Source organism: Triticum urartu, chromosome 6A, assembly GCF_056163025.1.
Source record: "Triticum urartu cultivar PI428250 chromosome 6A, HENAU_Tu73, whole genome shotgun sequence".
Taxonomy (NCBI): domain Eukaryota; kingdom Viridiplantae; phylum Streptophyta; class Magnoliopsida; order Poales; family Poaceae; genus Triticum; species Triticum urartu.
The window spans coordinates 434,258,138-434,280,405 of record NC_141878.1 but is presented as its reverse complement, the minus strand read 5'-3'; the positions used below and the strand labels follow the sequence as shown (position 1 = coordinate 434,280,405).

The 22,268-nt window shown below is 45.9% G+C and overlaps 2 protein-coding genes and 1 pseudogene across 2 annotated transcripts; 1 reads left to right on the top strand and 2 right to left on the bottom strand.

Annotated features, from left to right (window-relative positions):
* The first annotated feature begins 9,187 nt into the window (after positions 1-9,187).
* LOC125512151 (uncharacterized) lies at positions 9,188-10,933 on the top strand. Its single transcript, XM_048677228.2, has 3 exons — positions 9,188-9,545; positions 9,631-9,846; positions 10,267-10,933. Exons 1-3 carry the CDS (start codon positions 9,249-9,251, stop codon positions 10,594-10,596), a joined length of 843 nt encoding a protein of 280 aa, XP_048533185.1. The 5' UTR covers positions 9,188-9,248; the 3' UTR covers positions 10,597-10,933.
* A 911-nt stretch (positions 10,934-11,844) lies between these two features.
* LOC147965570 (uncharacterized) lies at positions 11,845-18,170 on the bottom strand. The gene is made up of 2 exons (XM_087530507.1): positions 17,102-18,170; positions 11,845-14,081 (listed from the first exon to the last, which is right to left on the bottom strand). Exons 1-2 carry the CDS (start codon positions 18,168-18,170, stop codon positions 11,845-11,847), a joined length of 3,306 nt encoding a protein of 1,101 aa, XP_087386633.1.
* LOC125517770 (small nucleolar RNA Z247) lies at positions 17,576-17,714 on the bottom strand (annotated as a pseudogene).
* Positions 18,171-22,268: the final 4,098 nt, after the last annotated feature.

Below are 22,268 nucleotides of genomic sequence, written 5' to 3'. Positions count from 1 at the left end.
AGGCAATAATGATGATATATATATGATGAACTGATTGAGATGAAAAAGCTGGTATGAACTCGACCTCTCTTGTTTTTGTAAATATGATTAGTTCATCGTTCCTGATTCAGCCTATTATGAATGAAACATGTTTGCAATGACAATTAGAGATTATAGTTGCTCATGACATGCTTAATTTGCTATGAGTTTATAATGCTTTATCTTGCATGCAAACATGTTATTAAAATGGTTGTGATGTGGTATGATAGGGTGGTATGCTCCTTTTAACGATTCTAGTGGCTTGACTTGGCACATGTTCACGCATGTAGTTGAAACAAAATCAACATAGCCTCCATGATATTTATGTTCATGGTGAATTATATCCTACTCATGCTTGCATTCGGTGTTGATTAATTTTAATGCATGTTCATGACTGTTGTATCTCTCTAGCTGGTCGCTTCCCAGTCTCTTTCTAGCCTTCACTTGTACTAAGCGGGAATACTGCTTGTGCATCCAACTCCATAAATCCCAAAAGTTATTCCATATGAGTCCACCATACCTTCCTATTTATGGTATCTACCTGCCGTTCCAAGTAAATTTGTATGTGCCAAACTCTAAACCTTCAAATAAAAATTCTGTTTTGTATGCTCGAATAGCTCATGTATCAACTAGCTATGTCTGTATCTTCCATGCTAGGCGGGTTATTCTCAAGAGGAGTGGACTCCGCTCCTCACTCACGAGAAAATGGCTGGTCACCGGGATGCCCAGTCCCATGCTCAAATCAAATCAAAATAATTGCAAACAAAACTCCTCCAGGATTGTTGTTAGTTGGAAGCACCCGTTGTTTCGGGCAAGCCATGGATTGATGTTTGTTGGTGGTGGGGGAGTATAAACTTTACCATTCTGCTTGGGAACCGCCTATAATGTGTGTAGCATGGAAGATATCGAGATCTCTCAGTTATTATGTTGACAATGAAAGTATACCGCTCAAAATATTATTCATCTCTATTTCAAAATCGAGCTCTGGCACCTCTACAAATCCTCGCTTCCCTCTGCGAAGGGCTTATCCATTTAATTTTATGTTGAGTCATCATCCTCTTATTAAAAAGCACCAGTTGGAGAGCACCGCTGTCATTTGCATGTATTATTATTAGTTTACATTAAGTATGCCTTGACTGGATCTCTTTTACCATGAATTACAATTTCCAGTCAGCCCTTGATCTTCAGGGGTGCTCTGCATTTATGTTTTGCGGTCTCAGAAAGGGCTAGCGAGATACCGTCTTGTTATATCATATTATGATTGTTTTGAGAAAGTGTTGTCATCCGAGATTTATTATTATTGCTCGCTAGTTGATTATGCCATTGATATGAGTAAACATGAGACCTAAATGTTATTGTGAATATGGTTAGTTCATAATCTTTGCTGAAAACTTGAATGCTGGCTTTACATATTTACAACAACAAGAGCAAACATAGTTTGTAAAAGTTTTTCTTTATCACTTTCAGTTTATCAACTGAATTGCTTGAGGACAAGCAAAGGTTTAAGCTTGGGGGAGTTGATACGTCTCCAACATATCTACTTTTCCAAACACTTTTGCCCTTGATTTGGACTCTAACTTGCATGATTTGAATGGAACTAACCCGGACTGACGCTGTTTTCAGCAGAATTGCCATGGTGTTATTTTTGTGCAGAAATGAAGTTCTTGGAATGACCTGAAAATCAACGGAGAATATTTTTGGAATATATAAAAAATACTGGCGAAAGAATCAAGGCCAGGGGGCCCACACCCTGTCCACGAGGGTGGGGGCGCGCCTACCCCCCTGGGCGCGCCCCCCTGCCTCGTGGGCCCCTTGACGCTCCACCGACCTCAACTCTAACTCCATATATTCACGTTCGGGGAGGAAAAAAATAGAGAGAAGGATTCATCGCGTTTTACGATACGGAGCCGCCGCCAAGCCCTAATCTCTCTTGGGAGGGCTGGTATAGAGTCCGTTCGGGGCTCCGGAGAGGGGAATCCGGCGCCATCGTTATCATTAACCTTCCTCCACCAATTTCATGATGCTCACCGCCGTGCGTGAGGAATTCCATCATAGGCTTGCTGGACGGTGATGGGTTGGATGAGATTTATCATGTAATCGAGTTAGTTTTGTTAGGGTTTGATCCCTAGTATCCATTATGTTCTGAGATTGATGTTGCTATGACTTTGATATGCTTAATGCTTGTCACTAGGGCCCGAGTGCCATGATTTCAGATCTGAACCTATTATGTTTTCATGAATATATGTGAGTTCTTGATCCTATCTTGCAAGTCTATAGTCACCTATTATGTGTTATGATCCGTTAACCCCGAAGTGACAGTAATCGGGATACTTACCGGTGATAACCGTAGTTTGAGGAGTTCATGTATTCACTATGTGTTAATGCTTTGGTCCGGTACTCTATTAAAAGGAGACCTTAATATCCCTTAGTTTCCGATAGGACCCTGCTGCCACGGGAGGGTAGGACAAAAGATGTCATGCAAGTTCTTTTCCATAAGCACGTATGACTATATTCGAAATACATGCCTACATTACATTGATGAACTGGAGCTAGTTCTGGGTCATCCTATGTTATAACTATTTCATGAGGAATCGCATCCGACATAATTATCCATCACTGATCCATTGCCTATGAGCTTTTCATATATTGATCTTCGCTTATTTACTTTTCCGTTGCTACTGTTACAATCACTATAAAACCAAAACTATTACTTCTGCTACCATTACCGCTACTATCATATTAATTTGCTACTAAATACTTTGCTGCAGATATTAAGTTTCCGGCTATGGTTGAATTAACAACTCAGCTGCTAATACTTGAGAATATTCTTTGGCTCCCCTTGTGTCGAATCAATAAATTAGGGTTGAATACTCTACCCTCGAAAACTGTTGCGATCCCCTATACTTGTGGGTTATCATGGCCGCTTCATCCAACAATACTGCCGAATCAAAATAAGACATTGGTGGTAAACAGTATGATGATCACCGCCCACAACTCTTTGTGTTCTACTCGTGCATATCATCTACGCATAGACCTGGCTCGGATACCACTGTTGGGGAACGTAGCATTCAATTTAAAAAAATGCCTATGTTCAAGCAAGATTTATCTAGGAGATGCATAGCAACGAGAGGGGGAGAGTGTGTCGACATACCCTCGTAGACCGAAAGGGGAAGCGTTTGACAACGCGGTTGATGTTGTCGAACTTCTTCTCGTTCCGACCAATCATGCATCGAACGTATGACACCTCCGAGTTATGCACATGTTTAGCTCGATGACGTCCCTCGAACTCTTGATCCAGCAAAGTGTCGTGGGAGAGTTCCGTCAGCACGACGGCGTGGTAACGATGATGGTGAAGTAATCCACACAGGGCTTCGCCTAAGCCCTACGTGAATATAACCGGAGGCGTAAACTGTGGAGAGGGGCGCCGCACACGGCTAGGAATCAATGTTATGTGTTCTAGCGGTGCCCCCCCCCACACACATATATATATATAGGTGGGAGAAGGAGAGTGGCAGCAAGGGGCGCCTCCTGCAAGTCAGCCTCCCCCCTTCCATAAGTGTCGGAGGGGGAAGGAAAGAGTGGGGGAGAGAAGGAAAGGGGGAGGCCGAATCCTCCCCTTTCCTTTATCCCTTCCTCTCCTTCCTTCTCCTCTTATTCGGCCTATATGGGGGCGCACCAGGCCACTATGGGCTGTTCTGTCCCGCCCTTGGCCCAACAAGGCCCATATCTTTGCGGGGGGGGGGGGGGGGTGCCCGGAACCCCTTCCAGTGACCCGATACATACCCGGTACCCCCGAAACACTTCTGGTATCTGAATACTATCATCCTATATATGAATCTTTACCTCTCTACCATTTTGAGACTCCTCATGATGTCCGTGATCTTATCTGGGTCTCCGAACAACATTCTGTCACCAAATCACATAACTCATATAATACAAAATCATCATTGAACGTTAAGCGTGCGGACCATACGGGTTCGATAACTATGTAGACATGACCGAGACACTTCTTCGGTCAATAACCAACAGCGGAACCTGGATGCTCATATTGGTTCCCACATATTCTACGTAGATCTTTATCGGTCGCCGTAATGACAACATATGTTATTCCCTTTGTCATCGGTATGTTACTTGCCCGAGATTCGATCGTCGGTATCTTCATACCTAGCTCAATCTTGTTACCGACAAGTCTCTTTACTTGTTCCGTAATGCATCATCCCACAACTAAATCATTAGTCACTGCTTGCAAGGCTTGTTATGATGTGCATTACTGAGAGGGCCCAGAGATACCTCTCCGATACTCGGAGTGACAAATCCTAATCTCGATCTATGCCAACCCAACAAACACCTTTGGAGATACCTGTAGAGCATATTTATAATCACCTAGTTATGTTGTGATGTTTGATAGCACACATGGTATTCCTCTGGTATCCGGGAGTTGCATAATCTCATAGTCAAAGGAATATGTATAAGTCGTGAAGAAAGCAATAGCAATAAAACTTAACGATCATTATGCTAAGCTAACAGATGGGTCTTGTCCATCACATCATTCTCCTAATGATGTGATCCCGTTCATCAAATGACAACGCATGTCTATGGCTAGGAAACTTAACCATCTTTGATTAACGAGCTAGTCTAGTAGAGGCTTACTAGGGACACCGTGTTTTTTTCTATGTATCCACACATGTATCAAGTTTCCGGTTAATACAATTCTAGAGTGAATAATATGTTGGGGAACGTAGCAGAAATTTAAAATTTTCTACGCATCACCAAGATCAATCTATGGAGTCATCTAGCAACGAGGGAGAGGGGAGTGCATCTACATACCCTTGTAGATCGCGAGCGGAAGCGTTCAAGAGAACGGGGTTGATGGAGTCGTACTCGTTGTGATCCAAATAACCGATGACCAAGCGTCGAACGGACGGCACCTCCGCGTTCAACACACGTACGGTTGGGAAGACGTCTCCTCCTTCTTGATCCAGCAAGGGGAAGGAGAGGTTGATAGAGATCCAGCAGCACGACGGCGTGGTGGTGGAAGCAGCGGTGATCTCGGCAGGGCTTCGCCAAGCTCCAACGAGAGAGAGAGAGAGAGAGAGAGAGAGAGAGAGAGAGGTGTTACGAGGGGAGAGGGAGGCGCCAAGGGCTTGGTGTGTGGCTCCCCTCCCTCCCCTCCACTATATATAGGGCCCCTAGGGGGGCGCCGGCCCTAGGAGATCCAATCTCCAAGGGGGGCGGCGGCCAAGGGGGACTTGCCCCCCAAGTTAGGTGGGGCGCCCCCCACCCCTAGGGTTTCCAACCCTAGGCGCAGGGGAGGCCCATGGGGGGCGCACCAGCCCACCAGGGGATGGTTCCCCTCCCACTTCATCCCATGGGGCCCTCCGAGATAGGTGGCCCCACCCGGTGGACCCCCGGGACCCTTCCGGTTGTCCCGGTACAATACTGATTACCCCCGAAACTTACCCGATGGCCGAAACTGGACTTCCTATATATAAATCTTTACCTCCGGACCATTCCGGAACTCCTCGTGACGTCCCGGATCTCATCTGGGACTCCGAACAACTTTCGGGTTACCGCATACTAATATCTCTACAACCCTAGCGTCACCGAACCTTAAGTGTGTAGACCCTACGGCTTCGGGAGACACGCAGACATGACCGAGACGACTCTCCGATCAATAACCAACAGCGGGGTCTGGATACCCATGTTGGCTCCCACATTCTCCTCGATGATCTCATCGGATGAACCATGATGTCGAGGATTCAAGTAATCCCGTATACAATTCCCTTTGTCAATCGGTACGTTACTTGCCCGAGATTCGATCGTCGGTATCCCAATACCTCGTTCAATCTCGTTACCGGCAAGTCACTTTACTCGTACCGTAATGCATGATCCCGTGACCAAACACTTGGTCACATTGAGCTCATTATGATGATGCATTACCGAGTGGGCCCAGAGATACCTCTCCGTAATACGGAGTGACAAATCCCAGTCTCGATCCGTGTCAACCCAACAGATACTTTCGGGGATACCTGTAGTATACCTTTATAGTCACCCAGTTACGTTATGACGTTTGGTACACCCAAAGCACTCCTACGACATCCGGGAGTTACACGATCTCATGGTCTAAGGAAATGATACTTGACATTGAAAAGCTCTAGCAAACGAACTACACGATCTTGTGCTATGCTTAGGATTGGGTCTTGTCCATCACATCATTCTCCTAATGATGTGATCCCGTTATCAATGACATCCAATGTCCATAGTCAGGAAACCATGACTATCTATTGATCAACGAGCTAGTTAATCTAGAGGCTCACTAGGGACATGTTATGGTCTATGTATTCACACATGTATTATGATTTCCGGATAACACAATTATAGCATGAATAATAGACAATTATCATGAACAAGGAAATATAATAATAATCACAAATCCTGACCCAACAGACATCACAAATCTATGTCAACAATTTAATCAAAAGCAATTGAAGGGAAGCAAAAAAGGAATAACCCTTTAAGCCAAGAGAAGAATAATGAAAAAGATGACATAGACCCAGCACATGCACCATGCTCGCAGCCTTCGTTCGAAGTGAACAACAACAAAGAAGCCAATGTGAAAGAGGAAGAAACGACTAGCAATGACCCCGACGGTCCGATGAAACAGCAATATCCTAATCCATAAGCGAAGAACACCACTAACCCCTCTTGCGCAATAGACCACTGCCGCCGACCCTCTTGCCAAAAACAGAAGAAGAAACCAAATGGAGACAAGCCTGACAAGAAAAAGGGGACACACACTTACACAACCCCATATCACCCAGGAGCCTCCATTTCAAAGGAGCTTAGAGTTTTCGGATATGTATTCGAGAAACTATATGAATGAAGAGGGGTGCCAACTTCTCAAATAAATAAATAAACAAACAAACCCATTATCATCACTCTTCTACCCCATTCCCCATAAATACCCGACCCAATTTCTCAGGTAACCCGACTCGAGTCGAGGGAACTCCTGTGCTTAAGGCGTCGACTACCCACTGCAACGCTCGAGCTCGCACTCATATGGGACAACCCAATTACAGCTCACTCAGTAGTTGTGGTCACGCACCTGTTATGCTCGCTTCTTATTTTTTGTTCCGCAAAAAATAAGCAATTGATGGTTTTAAAAAGAATGGACTACCAGTTTTTTGAAGCGAGCAACACCAAAGAAGCCAATGTGAAAGAGGGAGAAATGACTAGCAATGACCTCGATTGTCCGATGAAACAACAATATCCTAATCCAGAAGCGAAAAACACCACTAACCCCTCTTGCGCATTAGACCACTACCGCCGACCCTCTTGCCTAAATCGGAAGAAGAAACCAAATAGAGATAGGCCCGACAAGAAAAAGGGGACACACACAAACACGTGGACAAAAACACGCACCCAGTTGCCACAAATGTGTGCGAAGGGACCGAGTGTAGAAATCACGGCTCCACACACACATGTGTGGCCCACCCCACGACCCACAACCCCATATCACCTAGGAGCCTCCCTTTCAAGGGAGCTTAGAGTTTTAGAAGATGTATTTGAGAAACTATATGAATGAAGAGGGGTGCCAACTTCTCAAATAAATAAATAAATAAATAAATCATTATCCTCACTCTTCTACCCCGTTCCCCATAAATACCCGACCCAATTTCTCAGGTAACCCGACTCGAGTCAAGGGAACTCCTGTGCTTAAGACGTCGACTACCCACTGCAGCGCTCGAGCTCGCACTCATATGGGACAACCCAATTACCGCTCACTCAGTAGTTGTGGTCACGCACGTGTTATGCTCGCCTGTTATTTTTTGTTCCACAAAAAACAAGCAATTGATGGTTTAAAAAGAACGGACTACCAGTTTTTTTGAAGCAAGCAACACCAAAGAAGCCGATGTAAAAGAGGAAGACATGAGTAGCAATGACCCCGATTGTCCGATGAAACAACAATATCCTAATCGAGAAGCGAAGAACACCACTAACCCCTCTTGCGCATTAGACCACTACCGCCGACCCTCTTGCCCAAATCAGAAGAAGAAACCAAATAGAGATAGGCCCGACAAGAGGACAAAAACAGGCACCCAGTTGCCACAAATGTATGCGAAGGGACCGAGTGTAGAAATCACGGCTCCACACACACATGTGTGGCCCACCCCACGACCCACAACCCCATATCACCCAGGAGCCTCCCTTTCAAGGGAGCTTAGAGTTTTAGAAGATGTATTTGAGAAACTATATGAATGAAGAGGGGTGCCAACTTCTCAAATAAATAAATCCATTATCCTCACTCTTCTACCCCCGTTCCCCATAAATACCCAACCCAATTTCTTAGGTAAGCTGACTCGAGTCGAGGGAACTTTTGTGCTTAAGGCGTCGACTACCCACTGCAGCGCTCGAGTTCGCACTCATATGAGTCAGCCCAATTACCGCTCGCTCAGTAGTTGCGGTCGCGCATGTGTTATGCTCGCCTATTATTTTTTGTTCCACAAAAAACAAGCAATTGATGGTTTAAAAAGAACGGACTACCGGTTTTTTGACAGAGTTTAAAAGTTTTATGAGACAGAAAAATGTTCACATTTTCTTTAGGAAATCGCATATTTGAAAAAAAAAAAATGAAAACAATTCATGAACTTTAAAGAAGGTCTTAAAATTCTTCAATTTGAAATTTTTTTCTCAAATTTTAAAAGTTCATAAATTTACCAAAAAAATCACAAAGTTTAAAATTTTCATGGATTTGAATTTTTTTTCAATAACTTGAAAAGGTTCACACATTTTAAAATTGTTCATGATTTTCAAAAAAATGAACACAAACTAAAAAACGTTCCTAAATTAAAAAATAATGACTTTGAAAAAGAAATCGTGGATTTAAAATAATAGAAAAGACAAACAAAGAAAAACACAAAAAACTGAAATATAAAACCAGGAAAAAAAACCAGCTGGAGGCTTCTTGAAGCTTCACAGAAACCGGCCAGAAGGTTCACAAAACCGGATGGTGTAAGCTTTCGGAAACAGAAAACGCAGCATGGGCCAGCCCATTTCGTACGTAGATTCGTTCGCTGGGAGGGTGTGCGCGATGTGCAAAAAAGCATATAGATGGCGCCCAAACAGGAATTGGCTCGAGTCGTATCCAGTTCAAATTCAAACCCAAGGTTCTAGAACCCACCCGACCCAACCCACCATTCCGAGGCCAGACCAGAGCGGCACCGCCCACCATGGCCAAGCCTCACGCCGGCTTCAACACCCCGCGCCCCTCCTCCGCCCGCTCCGCCGCTCGCACCACCGCGGGTTCCTCGTCGACGGACACGACTCCCCTCGCCCCCACCTCCATCCCCCGCGCTGACCTCTCCTCCTCCGGCGCCAAGGCCGGTGTCACCTCCGCCATCCGCACCCCCTCGGGCTCCTCGTCATCCACAGATCTCTCCGGGCCCTTCACCCGCGGCTCCGTGGGTTCCTCGTCATCCACGGATCTCTCCGCGAGCACCACCCGCGACATCGCCTCCATCGTCAAGGTAACCGCGCATACCTCCCGTTAATTGCCTGCGAGAGTCTCGCAGCCTAATCGATGACCTTCTCCGGCCTCTTGGTGACCAACAGGAGGTGGGCAAGCGCCTGGACTACGAGGACGACTCCCCCTTCCCCACCGCCGCCTCCTTGCATCAGCCGATGCTCGCGCCCGAGGGCCTTGCCGACCTCGCGCCCCTGCTCGAGCTTCCCGACCCCGACAACGCCTCCTCCACCACCGTCGTCTCCGCCTCTGACGCTGACGCGAAACACGCGATGACCGCTTCCGTCGACTCCACTGTCACCCAGGTGAGACTCCCGACTGATTCCGATCTGTGCTGCTCCTCGAGTTCCGATTGCTGGTTAAAATTTTGGAGTCCGCGCCGCGGTTATGGATTCGCGTTGTTTTATTTGAGCGCTCTGTGGACCAAGTTCGAGTTGCCTCGATGGAAATTGAGAGCCATTCTGCAGGGCCTGTGTCGAGGTTGCTTCGGCATGCTCCGGTGGTGACGAAATTTGGGACGAGGGTCCGTGTCGAGGTTTTTTCCCGTCCGAATCATGATTCCTGTTGCCGATCAATTAGAATTAATCGAGTTCCGTTTGCCGCTTTGAATTTGCAGTGTAACTTGTTGTCGGGGATTCTTAAACTACACGGCTACTGTCTATCCATTCCGTGAACCTGCAAGTTCCTGACACACTGAAGAAATGTCGGTGTTCTTTTCCATGCAGGTTGCAGCGCCTGCCGACTTCACCGCCGATGGCCCCCTGCTCTCGGAGATGGAGGGCGTCCTCGCCGAGCTGAGCGGCGCCCGCGGCCTCAGCCCGCGCTCAAAGCGCCTCCTCCTCGCGCTCGTTGAGGTCGCCGACGCGGAGCTCAATGCCAACCCCACGGCCGCTGTCCTCCACATTCGCCGCGCTGCCTTCTGGAGGAAAGTGCGGGTCGGGATCCTCGCCGCGACGGTCTTTTCCGTCGCCGCGATCGACGCCGCGCTGGCCTTCGCGCTCTACGGAGCCCGCCATGGCAACGACCGGTACCACCACGTACTGCCCCCTACCTGATGCGTGCACACGAGCCAGCGATCGAGCCGGTGCCGGTGGATTTGCTTCGCTTCTGCAAGTGTTGGCCGCTTCCGATATTTACCAGTACTTATGATTAGCCTTGTCGCTCTAGTAGACACATCGTGATGTTTTAATTACTGGTGTTTTTACATGCATATATAGAAGTAGGACAGAAGAGAAGGGCATTGTTGTTTTAATTAGCGTGACTGAGTTCTGCTTCAGTAACAGTGTGTGCAAAAATCGGTATTATGCTTGCCAGTGCTAGATGCAAATTGTAAGATCAGAACCTCTTGAGAAAGTCCAAGTGCCATACATATTTGGCTCTTTTTTGTGGGCACTGTTCTGGTAATTCTTGAGCAAGGTTTTTGTGGTATGCTCGAGCACTTATGAGTCTTGAATGCAGGCGTTGATACTTGGACGACTTAGCAGTACCAAGAACAGCAATTTGTTTTAGAACGAAGCACGGCAATTTGTTCAGGATGTAGATATACTACAGTAGAAAGTAGAAACCACACTTGTCCAAATTTGCACAGGTCCTCAGTGGACTCCATAGATGATATACATCAGCAAGACAATAAGTCGCACTAGTTCAAGATCAAATGTGCAAAATATAACAGCTGTCCAAATATATGTGGAGTGGATGTTTCATGAGTCTGTTTCGAATCGGGTGAAAAGTGGCATGAAGTTTATGGCCCTTTGTTGAACTATACTTGCACTCGGATACCTGGTCATGTGAAGTTACACACCAATACACCTGAACTGACACGGATATGACAATCTTGCACACAAGACAAAAGTTGAGTTAATTGAATTGATTTCTCAGGTGGACTCACATTGCCATTTTATTATCATCTTGGCCACCATATAGCCATATAGGATGAGTCCAATCTCCATCAACTGTCACCAAAACTATCTCAAACAACTTCACGGGTTTTCATCATTCCTCTGTTGGAATGTTATATTTTAGATAAAGACTGTGAAGATTGCTCAAAGCGTCTTACCTCGTTAGAGGCGACGGGTGCGTGTTTATATAGCAGGGGCCAACCCTGGATATGCATACATCGGTAGAGTACAACTTGGAGAACAAGAGAGGAGGAGATAAGGCGCAGGTAGTTGTGCTACGGGATTACAACAAGTTAAACCGTACAACTATCCTAACAGACTAGCTAACCTCCTAGAGATATAACCAAGTTATGCGTATGCAAAATATCCGGTGTTTAACATCCGGTGTTTAACATCCTTCCTTAATCACAACTTTGTCAAGTTGAGATTACGTTTAAACTCTTCAAAACTCTTTGTAGGCAATGCCTTGGTGAACCCGTCTGCAACTTGATCTCGAGAATGCACAAACCGAATCTCCAATTTTCTGCTTGCAACTCTCTCTCTGACAAAATGAAAGTCTATCTCAATATGCTTTGTTCTAGCATGAAAAACAGGATTTGCAGACAAGTATGTTGCACCAAGGTTGTCACACCATAAGCATGGAGTTTGAGTGCTTCTGACACCAAGTTCTCTCATCAGTGATTGAACCCAAATAATCTCTGTTGTTGCATTTGCCAACGCCTTGTATTCTGCCTCTGTGCTTGATCTAGAGACTGTAGCCTGTTTCTTTGCACACCATGATATTAAGTTCGGTCCAAAAAATATAGCAAACCCACCAGTGGAACGTCTGTCATCAACACATCCGGCCCAATCAGAATCAGAAAATGCACTGACTAGTGTGGATGATGACTTGGTGAAGTTCAGACCAACATTCATGGTATTTTTCACATATCTCACTATGCGCTTTGCAGCAGTCCAATGAACTGTAGTAGGTGCATGAAGAAACTGACATACCTTGTTAACAGCAAAAGATAAATCAGGTCTAGTGAGAGTTAAGTACTGAAGAGCACCTACTAGACTTCTGTATTTTGTGCCATCCTCTTGACTCAAAAGTTCTCCTTCTGTGAGAGATAATTTTTCTGTGCTGGAGAGAGGAGTTAGTGACGGTTTGCATCCTTGTAATCCAACTCTTCTTACCAGATCAGTTGCATACTTTTCCTGTGAAAGATGAAGCCCATCCTCATGTTTCTTTACTTCAATTCCTAGGAAAAAATGCAAGTCTCCTAAATCCTTGAGAGCAAACTCTGAATTTAAATCCTTCAGCAATGTTGTTATGGCCTCATTGGATGAGCTAGTAACAATTATATCATCAACATAAATAAGCACAAATATAGATGTATTTGACTTATTGTAAATGAACAATGAGGTGTCAGATTTTGAAGGAACGAAACCAAGAGCCTGCAATCTCTGACTGAGACGGGAATACCATGCTCTGGGAGCTTGCTTCAAACCATACAAAGCTTTGTCAAGTCTGCATACATGAAATGGTGCATTCTTGTCCTCAAAACCAGGAGGTTGTTTCATGTAAACTTCTTCTTCCAGAACGCCATGAAGGAACGCATTATGTACATCCAGCTGACGAAGGCTCCATCCCCTGGAAACAGCAATTGACAAGACAAGGCGAATCGTTGCAGCTTTTACAACCGGACTGAAGGTGTCCTCATAATCTATGCCATAATGTTGTTTAAAGCCTTTCGCAACAAGTCTAGCTTTGTACCTATCTATAGTTCCATCAGATTTTCTCTTGATTCTGAATACCCATTTGCAGTCAATCAAGTTTTTACCTTGCTGTGGGGGAACGAGGTGCCACGTCTTATTTCTCTGAAGTGCCATGTACTCTTCATCCATGGTCTTTTTCCACCTTGCATCACCAAGAGCTTCCTCAAGCGTATGCGGTTCTCCTGTAGAACATGCTAGTCCAAACTTGAGTATATGCTTATAATTGACAGGTTTAATTACACCTTTTTTAAGACGTGTACAAGGTGGTGAAGCAGCAGCAGAATCAGTTTCCATAGAAGATCGCGCCTGCTCAGGAGCTGCACCAGCGGGCGATCCCAAGGGAGATTCTCTGGCTGATGTGTCAGCCGGATCCTCTGCGGCCGTGTGCTGAGTTGATGGCGAGGCAGATGGCGCAGAAGATCCCGGCGGCCCATCATGCACCAATGATGACGCGGGGCCATGCAGATCTGCCCCAGAGTCCGCGCCTGGGCCATGCAGGGCCGCACTGGAGTCCGCGCCCGTCTGCCGCAGGCGGCGCGTGTAGACGCGCACAGTATCCAGGAACCGCACATGCTCGGGCCCCGTAGCAGGCTGCCGCGTGTCACCCGCATATTGGTGCGGGCCGGACTCCTCCGACCGGCGGGGCGACAGGCGACGCGTGACGGGCGATGAGTGGAGACTGCCTGTGGAGGAATCTGCTGGCTCGTCTGTCCATGCGGGTCCCGCACCTGTCTGCTGCGGAACGGATCCCGCGGAGGATTCTCTCGGCTGCTGTGCCGCAGATCTCGAGGGAGATTTGCCCCCTGGTTGGAGACACATGAATTGTTGCCCTGTTGAGCGAATTTCTTCAGCATTTTCCATCAAATTTTCTTTGCTGCGTGCAGCTGCATCATCACAAAACTCAGGAGCAATATTATGAGGGTTAAGCAACAGTTGATCATCCAATTTATTTCCCCCTTGATCAAAGCCGGTTAGATTAGAAGGCAAAAGCAGAATCTCTTTCCGAAGAAGAGCACCGGCATTAGGATGTAAATCAGTGAATGGAAATTTTGTTTCATCAAAGACTACATCACGAGATATATAGACACGTCTGGTAGACACGTCAAGGCAGTTCACGCCCTTATGCTGGGCACTATAACCAAGGAAAACGCATTGCTTTGATTGAAACATAAGCTTACGTTTGTTATAGGGTCTTAGGTTTGGCCAACATGCACAGCCAAACACACGGAGAGATGTATAATCAGGTTTAGTGTGAAGGAGACGTTCCATTGGAGTTTCGTTGTTGATGACACGACTTGGTAGCATATTAATGATGTGAACAGCAGCAAGAAAGGCCTCATCCCAAAACTTGAGAGGCATGGAGGCACCGGCTAGAAGAGCCAGGCCGACCTCAACAATGTGTCTATGTTTTCTTTCGGCCGACCCGTTTTGTTGGTGGGCGTGAGGACAGGACACATGGTGAGAGAAACCAAGTGTTTGGAAAAACGAATTTAATTTTTCGTATTCCCCTCCCCAATCGGATTGGAGAGCAATGATTTTGGTATCAAATTTTCGTTCAACGAGTGCTTGAAAGTTTTTGAAGACTTGGAACACATCGGATCTTTTCTTAAGAAGATAGATCCAGGAGTATTTACTCAAGTCATCTATGAAACTTACGTAGTATGTATGTCTACCAACAGAACTAGGGGCAGGACCCCAAACATCGGAAAAAATGAGTTGCAATGGCTTGGTAGAAATACTTGTAGAAATAGGATAAGGTAATTGATGTTGGGGAACGTAGTAATTTCAAAAAATTTCCTACGCACACGCAAGATCATGGTGATGCATAGCAACGAGAGGGGAGAGTGTGATCTACGTACCCTTGTAGATCGACAATGGAAGCGTTTGGTTGATGTAGTCGTACGTCTCCACGGCCCAACCGATCAAGCACCGAAACTACGGCACCTCCGAGTTCTAGCACACGTTCAGCTCGATGACGATCCCCGGGCTCCGATCCAGCAAAGCGTCGGGGAGGAGTTCCGTCAGCACGACGGCGTGGTGACGATCTTGATGTTCTACCGTCGCAGGGCTTCGCCTAAGCACCGCTACAATATGACCGAGGTGGAATATGGTGGAGGGGGGCACCGCACACGGTTAAGGAACGATCACGAAGATCAACTTGTGTCTATGGGGTGCCCCTTGCCTCAGTATATAAAGGATGGAGGAGGAGGAGGCGGCCAAGGCAATTGGTGCGGCCAGGATGTGGAGTCCTACTAGGATTCCAAGTCCTAGTAGGAGTCCACCAAGAGGGGAGGAAGGGAGAAGGAAGTGGAGGAGAAGGAAAGGTGGCCGGCCCCCTTTTCCCTAGTCCAATTCGGACCAGAGGGGAGGGGGGCGCAGCAGCCCCTTGGCCCTTTTTCCTCTTCCCACTAAAGCCCATCAAGGCCCATTGCTTCTCCCGTAACTACCCGGTACTCTGAAAAATACCCGAATCACTCGGAACCTTTCCGATGTCCGAATATAGTCGTCCAATATATCGATCTTTACGTCTCGACCATTTCGAGACTCCTCGTCATGTCCCAGATCTCATCCGGGACTCCGAACTCCTTCGGTACATCAAAACTCATAAACTCATAATATAACTGTCATCGAAACCTTAAGCGTGCGGACCCTACGGGTTCGAGAACAATGTAGACATGACCGAGACATGTCTCCGGTCAATAACCAATAGCGGAACCTGGATGCTCATATTGGCTCCTACATATTCTACGAAGATCTTTATCGGTCAGACCGCATAACAACATACGTTGTTCCCTTTGTCATTGGTATGTTACTTGCCCGAGATTCGATCGTCGGTACCTCAATACCTAGTTCAATCTCGTTACCGGCAAGTCTCTTTACTCGTTCCGTAATACATCATCTCGCAACTAACTCATTAGTTGCAATGCTTGCAAGGCTTATGTGATGTGCATTACCGAGAGGGCCCAGAGATACCTCTCCGACAATCGGAGTGACAAATCCTAATCTCGAAATACGCCAACCCAACATGTACCTTTGGAGACACCTGTAGAGCACCTTTATAATCACCCATTTACGTTGTGACGTTTGGTAGCACACAAAGTGTTCCTCCGGCAAACGGGAGTTGCATAATCTCATAGTCATAGGAACATGTATAAGTCATGAAGAAAGCAATAGCAACATACTAAACGATCGGGTGCTAAGCTAATGGAATGGGTCATGTCAATCAGATCATTCACCTAATGATGTGATCCCGTTAATCAAATAACAACTCTTTGTCCATGGTTAGGAAACATAACCATCTTTGATTAACGAGCTAGTCAAGTAGAGGCATACTAGTGACACTCTGTTTGTCTATGTATTCACACATGTATTATGTTTCCGGTTAATACAATTCTAGCATGAATAATAAACATTTATCATGATATAAGGAAATAAATAATAACTTTATTATTGCCTCTAGGGCATATTTCCTTCAATTGATGACTCTTAGCACGCTGACATGAATCACAAATGGTTTCAACATGACGCTCATCCACATATGGGAGCTTATTTTTCCTAAGCACTCGTTCAACTAAAGAAAAAGATGCATGCCCTAATCGATTGTGCCACCGAGTTGAAGTAAGCTTGGCGACACCATATGCTTGCTTATTGAATCTTCTAAACTTGGGAATCAACGGGTAAAGCCCTCGAACGCATCTACCTCGGTACAAAACCCTCTTCGTTGCCTGATCCTTAATTAAAAAGAAGAAAGGGTGAAACTTGAGGAATACATGATTGTCAAGGGCAATACGATGAACGGAAAGAAGATTAATGGAGGCACTAGGGACATGCAAGATTCTTCAGAGATGAATGTTTTTGTGTGGGGTTTTAATAACTGAATGACCAATGTGTTTAATCCTCATACCTGATCCGTTGGCGGTGTGAATTTGATCTTGGCCGCGGTACTTCTCTCTCATAGTGACCTTTTCGAGTTCACCTGTGATGTGATTGATTGCACCGCTGTCGACATACCAGTTTGTGTCGACACCGTAGGATCCTTCAGCTGCCCCTGCTACCTTCTCGTCCTGAGAGGAGTCGCCTTCATCCTCATCGTACCTGTACCAGCAATCTTTAGCAGAGTGACCTGGTTTACCACAGATTTGGCATCGGATGGCATCTGGACGGGAGGTTTTGGAGGAGTTGCGGTGGCCCCTATTGTTGGTGTAGGAGGGCCGACCGCCGCCGCTGGAGCACTGAGTGTTGGTATTGCTGCTGTTGCCGCCGGGCTTGCCCTTGTTCCTCTGCGGGCCGCGGTAGCGAGACCCACCACGGCCACCACGGGAGGCGACGTTGGCGGACGACTTGAACCCAGCGGCGTTGTGGAATAGCGCCGCCCTCTGATCAAAGTTTCTCATCTGAGCGAATAGATCTTCGAGGGTGACCGGCTCGGTGCGGGCATCAAGGGCCGACACCAACGGCTGATACTCCATGTCCAGCCCGCCGGTGATGTAGGAGACCACCTCATCCTCGTCCAGCGGCTTACCAGCAGCAGCTAGTTCGTCGGCGAGGGAACGCATGTGGGCGAAGTAGGTACCCACAGATTGGGTCCCCTTCTGTGCGTTGGAGAGGGCGATGCGGATGTTGTTCACACGCGACCTGGACTGCGATGAGAACATGTTCCCAAGGGCAGTCCAGAGCTCGTGCGCCTTGCGGATGGAGGTGACCTGGACAAGAACTTCTCGAGATAAGTTAATTAGGAGGTGCCCAAGTACCTGTTGATCCTCCCTGACCCAAGAATGATGTAGAGGGTTCAGGACAGATTCATCTTTCCCTTCCTTGTTCTTGGTGATGATGGTCTTCTCTGGCTCCGGGGTGGTTCCATCGGCATAGCCGAAGAGACCGGCGCCGATGAGTTGTGGCGTGATCTGTGCACGCCAGAGGACATAGTTCGTCCTCGTGAGCTTCTCCGTGACCTGCCCATTGATGCTGGACATGGGTGCGGCGGAGGAGGATGACATGGTGGAGCGGTTGGTGGTGATGATATTGTGAAGCTAGATGTAATGGAAGAAGGAGGCTCTGATTACCATGTGAAGATTGCTCGAAGCATCTTACCTCGTTAGAGGCGACGGGTGCGTGTTTATATAGCAGGGGCCAACCCTGGATATGCATACATCGGTTGAGTACAACTTGGAGAACAAGAGAGGAGGAAATAAGGCGCAGGTAGTTGTGCTACGGGATTACAACAAGTTAAACCGTACAACTATCCTAACAGACTAGCTAACCTCCTAGAGATATAACCAAGTTATGCGTATGCAAAATATCCGGTGTTTAACATCCGGTGTTTAACAAAGGCCAGTGTTAGCACTTAGCAATATGAACATTGGCAGTGTGGATACTTAAATGTTATGAGAAAAACAAACTTTGTGAAAAAATAAGCAAATGAATGGCAATCATCTCTTTTTTTGGAAAAGGAGGTATACCCCCGGCCTCTGCATCATGATGATGCATGCGGCCCTTTTATTAAAAATCTAGAAAGTATCATCATAAAGGTCTTACAGCTCACAAACGGAGCAAGTCATAGCACATAAAACTGAAAAATACAAGCGGACAAAGACAACCGATACGGTGATAATAAGGACAAGCTCTCTAGACTCCTATCCTGTTATGCGAACGCCATCCGAACCGGTTGAATATAACCCGAGCCACCATCTCCCATTGGTTGCACCCAGTAACCAAAGACTCCCTGGAGTCCATAGGAGTGAGTAAGGACCACGTACGGATCCAAGCTGTAGCAAGTTGTGTTGTCTGTTAAAAATCATATTATTTCTGCAGTTCCATATAGCCCATAGTAACGCATATATTCCAATCCGAATACGAGCTGCCGTGATTTGTTCAACCCCAGCTAACCATGTCCCAAACAGAGACGCAATATATACTGAAGGATTAATATTAAAAGCTATATGAATCGTTCTCCAAAGTAACTTGGCAAGTGGGCATTCAATGAATAAATGTTGTATTGTCTCATCCTGAGCACAAAAACAACACCGCGAGTTGCCTACCCATCGCCTCTTAAGTAAGTTGTCCTTTGTGAGTATTACTTGCTTGTGGACAAACCACATAAAAATTTTAATCCGCAAAGGAACCTTAACCTTCCATATATGAAGTAACCTTGAGATGGGGTCAGAATTAATTAGATCTGTATAAAAGGATTTCACCGTAAATATCCCATTTTTAGTTAACTTCCATTGTGTGGAGTCCGGCATGTCGGAGAGTCGAACTTCAATCAATCTCCGAACCAAGTGCATCTAGGCTGTCCATCTCTCACCCACTAACGTACGTCTGAACTGGATGTTCAAAGGAATAGTTTGAAGGACGATACCTACGTAATCTTCCTTACGTTGCACAATATTGTAAAGGGTAGGATATTGTAAGGCCCGAGGTGTCTCTCCTAGCCACGTATCCTCCCAAAATCTTGTTGACATCCCGTTGCCAACCAAGAATTTGACCCTACAAAAGAACATATCCTTCGTTCTCATAAGTCCCTTCCAGAACGGTGAATCAGTCAGTCTGATGGTAGCCTGGGCTAGCGTTTTCAAGTGCAAATACTTATTGCGCAGGATTTGAGACCACATACCCTCCGACTCTGTCTCTAACCTGTATAACCATTTGCTCATAAGGCATTCATTCTTAATCTCCAAGTTCTCAACACCGAGACCCCCTTGGTCTTTAGGTCGACAAAGGATATCCCATCGCGCGAGACGGTATTTCCTATTGGCCTCATCAGACTGCCAAAAGAAACAAGATCTAAAGAAATCAAGTCGCTTTTGGACCCCTTTCGGAATTTCGAAGAACGAAAGTAAAAACATTGGCATGCTAGTTAATACTGAGTTAATCAAAACTAGTCGACCTCCATATGACATCAGCTTGCCCTTCCAGCAACTGAGTCTTTTTTCAATTCGTTCTTCAATACATTTCCATTCTTTATTGGATAGTTTACGGTGATGAATCAGAATACCCAAGTAACTGAATGGTAAAGCACCTAATTCGCATCCAAACAATTGTCTGTAAGTATGTTCCTCGTCTTTGGCCTGCCCAAAACAGAACACCTCGCTCTTATGAAAATTGATCTTTAAGCCAGACAATTGTTCGAATAGACATAAGATAAGTTTCATGTTACGTGCCTTAGCCATGTCATGTTCCATGAAAAGAATAATGTCATCAGCATACTGTAGAATGGACACCCCTCCATCAACCAGATGAGGAACTAGACCCTCTACATGGCCATGTTGCTTGGCCCTACCAATAATGACGACCAACATATCTGCCACAATATTGAACAGAAGAGGTGACATGGAATCCCCTTGTCTCAACCCCTTATGCGTCTGGAAGTAGTGACCGATGTCATCGTTCAACTTAATTCCGACACTACCTTTCTGGACTTGAGTATCCACCTGGTGCCTCCAGGTTTCACTAAAACCCTTAATGTGCATTGCCTGCTGAAGAAAATGACATTTTACTTTATCATAAGCCTTCTCAAAATCCACTTTTAAGATAACCCCGTCTAGTTTCTTCGAGTGAATCTCTTGAAGTGTTTCATGTAAGACAACCACTCCTTCGAGTATATGTCGTCCCAGCATGAAAGCTGTCTGACTAGGTTGAGCCACTGAGTGAGAAATTTGTGTCAATCTATTGGTTCCTACCTTTGTGAAGATTTTAAAACTCACATTCAGCAGGTAAATGGGTCGGAATTGTTCTATCCGGACCGCCTCATTCTTCTTTGGTAATAACGTTATCATACCAAAGTTGAGGTGAAACAACTCCAAATGGCCATCGAAAAAATCATGAAACATAGGCATAAGATCATCTTTAATGATATGCCAACTTTTCTTATAGAATTCAGCTGGAAACCCATCTAGTCACGGTGCTTTATTCGGCTTCATTTGAGTTATGGCCAGATGAACTTCTTTTTCAGTAAACGGTGCAGAGAGAACATCGTTCTCTGCTGCCTGTAATTGAGGTATATCATCAATCACAGACTCATCAAGAGACACCGTGGAAGTATTGGGAGGTCCAAAAAGGCTTTTATAATAGTTGGAAATATATGCTTTCAGATTTTCATGCCCCACTATTGTTCCCTCGTCCTGTTCAAGCTGTATGATCTTCTTCTTCCTATGTTTACCATTTGCAACCATATGGAAAAACTGTGTGTTGTCGTCCCCTTGGACAACCTTAAGCGTTTTCGCACGCAACACCCACTTGAGTTCCTCCTCTCTCTCAAGAGAGCATGTAGGCCTTGCTTAGCCTCGGACTTGGTTCGATGCTTATTAACAGAAAGAGGAGTGGTTTCAGCCTTTACATCTAGTGCCTCAATGAGTTGAGTTAGACGTTCTTTTTTCTTCTTATAAATCCCACTCTCATTCCTGGCCCATCCTCTCAGAAATTGTCGGAGGTGTCTAATCTTATTTTGCCATCTCTCGACATGTGTCCTTCCCGTAACCGGCTTAGCCCATTCGCGTGCAATCATCTCCATAAATCCTTCTCGCTCAAACCAGCTTTGCTCGAAGGAGAAGATATTTTTGTTTGCAACATGGGTAGCCTCTCCCGAATCTAAAAAGAGTGGTGTATGATCTGAATCGCTCTTTGCATCGCATGAACCGACACCAATGGATATTTTTGTTCCCACTCCACACCAGCAAGTACCCTATCCAGCTTTTCATAAGTCGGAACAGGTAACGAGTTGGCCCATGTGAACTGTCTACCGGTGAGCTCAATTTCTCTCAAATTGAGGCTCTCGATAATCATGTTAAACATCATAGACCAACGTCCATCGAAATTGTCATTATTCTTTTCTTCTCTTCTCCGAATGATATTAAAATCCCCCTGACTAGTAGTGGCAGATTTTCATCTCCACAAATCCGCACTAAATCGGCAAGAAAATCAGGTTTAAATTCAGGTTGCGCTTCCCCATATACCGCAACTAGTGACCATCGGAACCCATCCAATTTTGATCTCACCCTGAATTTAACCGAAAAGTCTCCCTGCACCACATTAAGCACCTCTAACGTCTCACACCGTACTCCTAGTAAAATGCC